The sequence below is a fragment of the Serinus canaria genome, chromosome 2 (assembly GCF_022539315.1).
Source record: "Serinus canaria isolate serCan28SL12 chromosome 2, serCan2020, whole genome shotgun sequence".
NCBI classification, from domain to species: domain Eukaryota; kingdom Metazoa; phylum Chordata; class Aves; order Passeriformes; family Fringillidae; genus Serinus; species Serinus canaria.
This window is the reverse complement of record NC_066315.1, coordinates 32,349,491-32,360,381: the sequence shown is the minus strand read 5'-3', so window position 1 is coordinate 32,360,381 and position 10,891 is coordinate 32,349,491. Positions and strand designations below refer to the sequence as shown.

Below are 10,891 nucleotides of genomic sequence, written 5' to 3'. Positions count from 1 at the left end.
TAACAAGCAAGCATCTAGGAAATAAACCAGACAGATGCATATAAAAATCTATCTATCTGTCTATCATCTTCATGTTGTCAATCTGCAGGTTCAAAAGAAGTTCTGCACAGATCTTCTTTACTCTTGTGTTGAACAGTGAAGTCTTCGCCAATAAAGAACTAAATCAGTTCTTTTATTTTCAATTCTTTCTCCCCTCACCTCTAACCTGAGGAAAGTTTCAGGGCATTAGAACTTCAAGAGCAGAAGAACTCAGTGACTAAGAAGGAAGAGTACTATTAAAACTCAGAGATGCACAGTTTTCCAATCCAGAAACTGATAGAGCACATGTAGAAAGAATGACAAGACCATATATTTACAAACAAACAAACCCAGGAACATTTACAAGTACAATTAAAAATTTATTTTTCTCTTCCTGCATTGAAGTGAAATGTTTACACACAATGTGACAAAAAAATCATCTGGATACTAAGTACTAATTAAGATTGCAATTGTATTTTCCTTTATAACCAGCGAGAATATAAGCAGGGAAACAGAAGAAAGGAAAAACACACATAATGTTGCCTGGTATATCACCCAGTGCCTCTGGTTTTACTCATCCCCAAAACCTCACTTACAGGACACTTTTGGCAAAAGTCCCTGAACATTCTGTCCCCCCGCAAACATTCAGCAGAGTTTAAAAAACAGGTTCAGTGGCACATCAACATGATTTCAGTAACACTGAGATACAGTGCACCCAACACTGCATGCAATTCACTTTGCTGTAAGGCTGGCTTAGACATAAGGCAAACATTACCTTAGCTCTCAAATATTCCATGATTAGACACCCTTAGTACACATACCCCTGTTAAATGCAGAGATGCCTTGATTCCCTTCATTGCTTTTCCTTCTGATCAAGAAAGCAATTCAGGGAGATAGTGTGCTATACTAAACACAAATTGCAAGGCATTAAAATGTTAAAACAAACAACAGTGAATAAAAATAAACTATATTCACATATTCAAAACTTATTTCCCTCACTTAAATAATTTTATCTGCAATTACAAAATACATACACTTAAATATCTTTTTAAGAAATAATAATCTAAGATATCACAGATGATAATTTGCTTTTGATAATCTAACTGCCCTATCTCTGGCATAAAGATAAACCTGGACAGTGTTACTACCTAGAATGTTTTCCTATTATAATAAATTTTCTTAAATATACAGTAAGTTCTCTTTAACTATTCTGACAGATAGTGCAAATAAAGACATTCTTTGGGTCACAATTTTAAAATATTACCACCAATGCTACCCTCAATTTAATATTGTTTTAGTAAATAAGTAAGAAAATATTTTAAGTGTGCACATCTTCTAACATCTGTTTAGCAACACATTTTCTTCAGTTACCTTGGCTTAATGCAGATCACAAAAAATGAATAAACTACAGTATTGCTCACCTATCCAAAAGATATGTTATATTCATACTTAAATAAATATATTTAGAAACCTACCTATAAGTTTCCCATTGCTTTCCACATATTGTTATTATCCAATGGCCTACTACATCAAATCATATCAAAATATCTTTAGAGACAACAAAGATCACTTCAGAAGCACTGCTCAAAGGCAATGAAATAATGCTTTGAGAACCTCAGCACATGTTAGGCCTACACAGATCCAAGCATGTTGTAGAATACAATAATTTATGCTTGCTTTAGAGTCAACTACTGCTTTGCCCAAGCCAGAGACAAAAGCTTATCTTAAATATTATCCATCAATGGTGCAGCAACACAAAGCAGCCCTGTTTGCTATCTGATGTTGCTTGCTGGTTTTGCACGCTTGTTTGAAGTCACTGGCACCTGATGGTTAGTTCCATTAGTGGTGTTGGTTGCTGAGCCATTCACAACGATGTAATCAACCTTGTTTTCCAGTTTCACCAGGCGCTGTAAGATGTCATCCAGAAGAACAGCAATTGTTCTCTTCAGATCAGCTGAAGATAATGGAAAAAACAAATTACAGCCTGTTATTTACTCTGTGTGGAAAAGAAATGCCATTTCAAGACATCTTAAGACTTGCTGTTCTCCCTAGCATACTTTTTGGAAAGGAGTGCAGATTGATTAAGTACAGAATTAAACAGCTGCTTGCATTTTCTTTAATAACATTCTTTTGTTATTTTAGGGAAGGGAGATACCACCATAACAGGGAATTGTGAAGGCACATCTAATTAAATATTAGAGTATAAGAGCAAAAAAAGAGTTGGAACACTAGAAGGGGCTATTCGAAAGTATTTTTTTTCAAATTTTATCCAGACAACAGCACTGGAATACTCAGCTATGTCATTTTTTAGCCTTGGATGCAAGAGAATATAACTTATTACCTTCCACCATAAATGACAGATTTAGCCCACAGAAAAGCTGTTATGAAAAGGTATCTTATTGTTTCTTACATAAGCTATAAAGCAAGGGTAAAAAAAAAATCTATTTACATCTTTATTGACTGAAAAATATGAGAAAATATGGTAAAAAAAATCTCATGATCTGGAACAATAAAACAGTAACATCTTTCAATACAAAACTATTTACGCTGTTGTCAATCACCATATTCTTTCATATTTGAAAAGCATTAACAAACTTACCAGGCTTTACAAGCTGTTAAGATTCCCCTTACACATGAAGGAATCTACAAACTCTGTCTCTACCTGCTGCCCTCTAATCAGTTAACTAAGCAGAAAGATTGGGGAGAAAGATCACAGGCATCAAAGTGAAAAAACAGGAGTAAAACAGATAAAATTAAAAATTAGTAGTAAATTAAATTTCAAAAAAAGAAGTTCCTCCCTCTAAAATTAACTAGTCCTTGTTTAGTAATGTTAATGTTAACTTTGAAAAAAAAATTGCTAAACAACTCAAGCCAGAGCAGGGTCTGGGTCATGTACAGAGGGTGGGTCATGTACTCTGTAGTATCATTTTGCGCTCAACAATCTGATGGAGGGAATTGTCAAGTTTTAATTCTGATGATCAGCAGGTAGATCAAGAGATGACTTAAGTTCATATTAAACTTCAGACAAAACCACAGAAGACAATTCTTGTTTGGAAATATGCTGTAAGACTTAGAGCAGGAGAAAGCTGCAGTACATGAGGATTTTTTTTGTTTTTTTAAATGACAGAAAAACTTAATTACACAGTAAAGGAAGGAAGTCCTTGATGACAAAAAAAAAAGGTGGAACGAAAAAACAGGGAAGAAAAGGCAGTCTCTTACTGTGATAAAAGTTAATTTTAAGAATGAAAGGATTAAAAGTTTAAACACTTTTTAGTCTCCTATTCCTCTTGGGTTGTTCCTGCACATCTTGTCATCACAGACTTGCTTCCTTCTTCCTTAGCAGCAGCAAAAAGACTTCAGACACTATTTTGCTGCTTGCACTCTTACCAAAGGCCTACAAAGGGCATCCTACAACTGGCAGAGTCATTTAAGGAAATCTTAAGGGGATCAAAATTCATTACTATACATCTTTTGAGATGCTATTTTTAAAAATAAACAACCTTAGTTATCTTTTCAATATTTCACAAGATAGTAAACACTGGCAACCTATTTATCAAGTTTGGTACATATTCACAAGACGGGCAAACCAGAGATTTGATGCATCAAGTACTACAGCTCACAAGACAAGGGACGTTGTCTCTTATGGCTACTTCTAAAATAAGGAGAGATTCTGCCAAGTTCATAATTGCCTTGCAGTCTCCAGACTGCAAACTCAACTAATATCTTCCTTTTTCATTGCTTTTTCAAGGAGAAGGAAATTCAATAAATAAAAGCAGGAAGTTAGCAATGAGGTACTAGAAGAATCTGGAATGCTGAAGTGACTTAATATAAAACTTCGACCTTGTATCAGGCATGTGCTTATTCCTCAATGGCTGAAGATTCAGAAAAAGACAAATGTGCTGTAACTTCTGTAAATAACTATATTCATGTACCTGAAGAGATCTAAAAAAAAACCTGGAAAGCAAAAATTTCATGTATGAAGCTTGATTTTGCAACTCAATCTTCAACTTCATTGAATAAACTAAAATCAAATCAGTTAATACAGAGAAGTTTTTTTCTGCTGAAGAGCATACACTATTTAAAAAAAAAGAAAATGTATAACTACATTTTTCAGAAAAATGATATATTCTAGTATACCTTTTTTTCTCTTACCATATCCTGACATAGAGGCTCCACCACCACCATTCATCAGGTTTTTATTTTCTTCTGCCAGTGCTTTGACATATCTTTTACTGAGGTCTAATATCTGTCCACGCAACTCAGCACTGCTTTGGCGTCTTGGATACTGAAAAGTGTAGCGAAGCAACATCAACCCCCAAATGATTCCAAAGATTAGTAAGAACATACTCAGCTTCTGGGACATATTTTTTCTTGAAAATGTTAGAAACATTTTTGATGAAGGCCACAGGCGCGTCCTAATTTCGAGAAAAGTTACTGAATTTTGCTTTGTCTAATTATACTACATATTAAACAAAAATAATATTTCTATGAAGTGAAAAATCTTCTGACTTGATCATCTTGAACATATCTTCTCATGTTTTAGCTGGTCTTGATTCCTGAAATTTGTAAAGTAACACTTGGTTATTCAAAACTGCTACAGTTGTTGAGATCAAGAACTAATATCAGTTTCCAAATATGGCATTATTACATCATCTAGCAAAGTTTATTTATCTGCTTAGAGGTTCAGTTATACTTCCTTCTCACCTGTTATTTACAGGGTTTCCTCTTCCTATTTTTATTGATTTTTATTCTCCAAAAATCAAAACTTCTGTGCTTCCACAAAGCACCACAAGTATTTGAAATATTGGGATTTAAACTGACATTAAAGAAGATGCAGTATCTAGAAGAGACCTGTATAACATTTCTGTACAACATTGTGATGAGTTATACAAATACATCTAGACACAAGATCTTGTGAAATTATTCACTTGATTCTTATTTTTCACTTTGAAGTACAGCACAAGTGTGAACAGACAAGACGTGGAATGATGGTTGGTTGGTTGGTTGGTTGGTTAGCTAGTTCAAATCTTCCTCTCCTGGCTTTGTACACCAGTAAGGTTTATTATTTGTTGTGGTGCCTTATTATTGAATAAAGAGATAAAACAAAAAAAACTGGCACACTGCACTTCAGCAATTTATTTCAACTTTTAAAAATGTCTTACCATAATACCTAATTTGGATCCTTCAATAGATGAAGGCTTCAGGAGGAAAGCAAATGGTAGGAAAGCTTCATCAGTTAAATAACAAATGCTCAGATAGTTTGAAGCAGTTTGAGCCACACATCTTCAGGGATATCTGTACTGGGAAAAAAAAAAGATTTAAAGAAAAAGTGAAGATATCTTCATTTACTTGTGGAGTAGCTGCAGCTGAAGGCTTCAAGCTACAGGCTTTTAAAACAGAACTACATTTTTAAACCTAACTTCAAGCAATTGTTAGGGAAGAACATAGAATTACTCTCCAATTTATTATGAATGCATGCACTTGAATGCCCAGTAACTGACTTCAACGTATTTTTAAAAGAAAGCTTGGTAAGAATCTCATGAGCATCTACTTCTTCTTCAGTGATAACAGATGTTCCAGATTCATCGTACATGTACATGCACATATACTTACACAGGCATCATTCTCTTACTAATTTTTACCCCTCAAACAGATTCCACATTTTTAGACTGTTTCCATGTGCATACCTTGTATTTCTCATTTTTCATCCATCCCTGACACTACTCCAATTATTCAATACTTTCTTAAAAGAGAATTTCTATTATTTAGCATCGTCCAGCTAATGCTACTTATTTCACACAATAGTTACATTTTTCCTCACTGTTCCCAGTTCTTCCCCACATACAACCTGACACAAGCACTTTTGGGACTGAAATTACGCGTGTAATAGAGTTGCTCACCAGACTTTCTGTAGTGGCACTTGCACCTTGGTTTGCACCAGAATATTGAGACTGAGTTTCTTGTGGTGTTGAGCTCTCATCTAACCCTAACTCTGCCTCCATGGCACTTTTCATCCCTTCCACTGACCAGTTCCATCGGCCCTGTGCCAACACCCCGCTGTCTGCTGCCAACACAAGTGTCACTGCAGCAGGGCGCGGAGCGCTGCTTGTCGCTTACCCTTCACTCTTCAGATAATACTCTCAACAGGCGAGCCAGCATGCCTGATTCAAGTGGCAAATTTTTGAAGTGCTCAAAAATCAACATGCATATCTAAATTATTCTGAAAATGATTAACCCAAGGCAGGGTTGGACTTGGACACCAAAGCTGCCATACAGTAACAACCAGTTGTGTGTGAAATGCCACATGGCAGCCACTGCCAGTACATAAACTGACTGCTGGGCGCACTAGTGCAAGTGGCAACCCCAAGTCACTGAATGAGGAACAGCTCACCCTCCACCATGGGGTATGACCGTGCTCAAGGACAGACAGCCAACACGCAGTTATTTGAACTCCCACTGTGTGGTATTTTCGGGGTCCCCTGTCGTGGGGAGGAAAGATAAATCTGACTCCATGTTCTTAGAAGGCTAATTTATTATATTACTGTATGATATTAAAGAATACTATACCAAAACTGTACTAAAGAATAGAGAAAGGATACATACAGAAGGCTTAACAAGATACTAATTAAAAACTTGTGACTGCTTCCAGAGTCCTGGCACAGCCAGACGGTGATTGGTCATTAAGTAAAAACAATTCACATGTTGGATAAACAATCCCCAACCACATTCCAAAGCAACTAGACAGGGAGAAGCAAACGAAATAATATTGTTTTCCTTTTTCTCTGAGGCTTCTCAGTTTCCCAGGAGAACAAATCCTGGTGAAGGGATTTTTCAGAAAATATGACAGTGACACCACTGCACATACAGTGGGATGTACTTTGCTCAAGGAATGTGCTTAATCCCCCTAAAACTGGTTTTAAGGTACCAATTTTTCTTAAGCATATCAAATAAGCGGGAAAAGAATAAAAATTTACATTCCATAGCATGAATGTCTGGAATTGTGTGGCTTAAGATTTCCTGAAACAGATCTTCCCTAAACAGGCACTAACCAAAACTTATTTTCCCTAGCTCTTTGCCAAATCCACGGCTCTGCACTCAGACTTTTACAAATAAAACTGCACCCACATCACTATGTATCTATATAATCTCTGAGCAGTATCAAAAATGACGGAAAACATTATGAGGTCCAGGAGAAGAGTATTCATGTGATGGCTCAGAAGACCAAACTATCACTCAAGAAGACACCATAAGTTTCAAACCCCATTCCCAAAATCTTCTATTTCTTCTATGAAATAAAGAAAAAAGACTGAAAAGAACAGATAGCTCTTGCAAAACTTAAATTGAGTTCACCTCTCCACAGATCTCCAGCCATATCTCATCCTGAAGCATTTAGACAATACCTCTAGAGTCCTTTGGAGTAGAAATAACTCTGCCATCACACTGTAAATAAGACCACAAGCCAAGATAAGGTCTAGCCAAGAGGAACAGATTGAATAAACTCCTGCCAAGCAGCAGCAGGAATTGCAGACTGGGCCATCGCCATGCATATCTGATCCACGGTGCACATGCTGACTACTGAAACTAATGGAAGTTAAGGGCTTCACCCGCTGGGAAATTGCATAACATCCATATACTGACACAAGGCAAAGGAACTCAGGAGCAAGGTTTACCAAAATGAAGGGAATGATTTGTACTTGCCACTTTTCCTACAAATTTTTAAAGGTGTCAGTCCAACTCTTCATGAATTCCAATGTAATCTCAAAGTTCTGGAGATTTGGTCTCCTCTTTCCCCCTGAAGTGCATGCACTTGTAGTGACTCATAAGACACTCCCTTCAACAACCTTGGGGGAAAAAAAAAAAAAAAGAGAAAAAAAAGGAAAAAAAAAAAGTAAGCTTATGCCCAAATGACTTGGAAGTAGGAAAAAAAGAGTATCGGAGCAGTAGGTGCACATATTAGGAAGGAAACAACACAGTAAGATGGATGGACTGGAATATTCTTGTACCTCTTGTTGCCCTGAAGGGTCAGCACTTCTCTACAAGAACTTTTTAGTTTTGTTGAAACTTGGGCTCAGAATGGACCTTTGTTTTAGTAACTTAAGAGGCAGTATCCCAAAAGATAACAGCACACATGAAAGAAACTATATGTACTTTGTGATCTTTATTCTCCCTCATTCTCTCAAACCACACAATATGCTGAGTTGGAAATCCTCCCTGAGCAGGAAAAAAGGAAGCTGAGACTTCCTTCTTCACACTGATTTATCCTGGTTAGAAATGCTGGCAAACCACTCTTCTAACCACAGCAGAAGGACTTTTGTGGCAAAGGGAAAGCACTGCAGAGAGCAACAGGAAAAATGGATGCATCAGAACAACCTTGTTGCAATTCCTACCATCTCTAATCACAGAGACGGAGACAAAAGGCAGACAACCATGAAGATGAAGCAGTACAACCAGAATAAAATTTGAAAATCTGAGGAGGGAAAGAAAAGAAACAAAACCCCAGAACAAAACAAACCCAAATCAAACAAAACCCCTGAGTTGACTGCAGGCAAAATGGCAATCCAAGAATCCATGAAGAAAAGAATGTCTTCCAGATAATCCTTTCAATTAGCAGCCTAAAGTAACCGATTCAAGTGCAGTTTCCCAAGTACTTTAAATTAGCATAGCACTTTAAATCAGCAAGCATATTTAAATTATTCTGAAAGTTACAAGCCCAAGCCAGGAGCAACATTAGAACTTGGAGCTACAACCAATTCCTGAATGAGGATCTGACACTAGGTCTGCCTTTCACAGACATATAAACAGCTTAGTTTTCTTCACTGTTGATTGTCTAAGAAATGTACTGCCAAAACCTACCAATGGCGATACAACTTTGTCCAGTGGTAACATAACACTGACATCCATCTGGCAACAAAACAATGAACTAAGACAGTCATCCACTCCAAAATAAAATCAGGTCAGTCATATATAAAGTATATTATTGACTACATGAAACAAAAGGAGCAAAGATAAAAAAAGATTAATATAGAAAAGTTATACCTAACTTACATAATACAGTAAAGTTATACTTAACTAGCATCAGACTTCAGTTTGAATGCTGACCCTCCTCCATAGGAACTAGCCCATACTTACAAAACATCCCTCTTGAATTTTGTTGCAAAGTTCTCCTCTTTACTCATTCCCAGAAAAAACAAGAGATTATATTAACATTCAAACACAAAAATTAAACTGTCTATAATGCAAAGGAATGCCTCGTACATGCTCTGAAACAACCTCAAGTTATCAGGAAAACAAGGCATACCTAAATCCTTAAAAACTTATTTTACCTTACAGCACTGCCACTTCTGCCAATCAGCTCATGAAAGACTGGCACATATTCATCATCCTTTTTCTAGCCTGTCCAAGAGACTCCAACCTTGCTAAACCACTAGAAATGGTTGTAGGGCAAATTTAAACCTGGCCTGAAGAGATGATTTGTTACCTTCTAGTTTTGAAAAATGCACAGGACAGATGACAGTAATTATTTGTAAGAGAAAAAGAAAGCAGCAGGTCCATCAGGCATTTTTGGTAGCTATTAATAAGCAGTTTGCAGATGCAAAGAATACAGAAAACCAAAGGCTGAGAGAAACCCACTTGATTCAAAGATCAAAAATACTTTTAAGAATAAAGTGAAGAAAAGTGCAACGAAAAGAAGATTGTTAAGATACAGTACAATAAAGTCACCTCTTTGGTCAAGTATTTTGAAAGACCTAGTCTCTACTGCACTCATATATTAGGAAGGCAAGCCTGGTAACTGGGAATTTTACTCCATCTATTACTTACTACCACAATATTTATCAGTTCCTCACTTTCAAATTATGATAAACAACAACATGACACTGTGCATTCAAGAGCAGGTCTGGTTTTGCAACCAGATAAACTGCATAAAAAGAAGAAGTGATTTATCAAGACAGAGCTTAAAAAAAAAAAAGCCATACACAGTCCTTGAGGCATACATCCAATTAGAGAGTAAGTGGAAAAAATCTTGCAATAGAGCAGAAAGCAAAGAGAAATCAGGGAGTACAAATAAAAGCTGACATTAATAACAACTATAAAATAATTATACAGTAAAAAACTGGAATTTATTACCGTCTCAGTGGAAGTACAAAAAGTTTATGAAATTGTTAACAATTTTAAATTACCACAGTAAAATTACATCTGTACAAGAAATTACTATTAAATTAATGGCAACAAACATTCCTCAGTACAGAGAGGGTACTGTATCAGTAAACAAAAACCTGCCTGTAAATATGCAGAGTGATACCTCATTGCAATAGCCAACAGACATTTCAGGAAGATAAGAATCGCTGGGCACTACAGAATACCAGGAAAAAAGTTTCCACAGTAGATCAAGCTCCATTCTATTATTTTCCACTTTTTTGCATCTATTTACAGAGTGCACCCTCTGGATCATTTACCTCTGTGACCTCCAAAGTATTCTGTTTTCTAATTTTCCAACAGAAAACTTTGAGCATCACTCAGCTGACAGGAATCAATCGCACTGACCATTCTGAGAGCAGTCAGGCTGGAAAACCCTCAGCCATTTCTGTGAAGCAATGCAAATGGGAAGTCTAAAGTATAATTGACATAGAGCAAAACACTACAGAACACATTCACTAGACAATTAGTTGTTAAAGACTGAGACAAGAAAATAAGGACCTAAAAGCCCAGGAGCTCACATGCTGAGACTTTTTGGAATGCCAAAAATGATGTATTCTGGTAATTTGCAGTCTTAGATGGCTGCTGGTTTGGCAGTAGGTGAAAAATCTACATGAGGTGCAGCTGGCAAACAGGTGCTCAGAGAAGTGAAGTGTTTACACAGAGCCCTGATTAAAAC

The 10,891-nt window shown here is 36.5% G+C and overlaps 1 protein-coding gene across 1 annotated transcript; it reads right to left on the bottom strand.

Moving 5' to 3' along the window:
• Nucleotides 1-385: 385 nt before the first annotated feature.
• On the bottom strand, nucleotides 386-5,319 carry CCDC126 (coiled-coil domain containing 126). Its single transcript, XM_050970343.1, has 3 exons — nucleotides 5,181-5,319; nucleotides 4,171-4,574; nucleotides 386-1,972 (listed from the first exon to the last, which is right to left on the bottom strand). Exons 2-3 carry the CDS (start codon nucleotides 4,406-4,408, stop codon nucleotides 1,791-1,793), a joined length of 420 nt encoding a protein of 139 aa, XP_050826300.1. The 5' UTR covers nucleotides 4,409-4,574; nucleotides 5,181-5,319; the 3' UTR covers nucleotides 386-1,790.
• Between the last annotated feature and the right edge of the window lie 5,572 nt (nucleotides 5,320-10,891).

Coding starts and splice junctions, on each gene's coding strand:
- CCDC126 (XM_050970343.1), bottom strand. CDS start 4,408: ATGTTTCTAACATTTTCAAGAAAAAATATGTCCCAGAAGCTGAGTATG. Junction 1,973..4,170: donor AGCCTCTATGTCAGGATATG/GTAAGAGAAAAA, acceptor CATTATCTTCAG/CTGATCTGAAGAGAACAATT.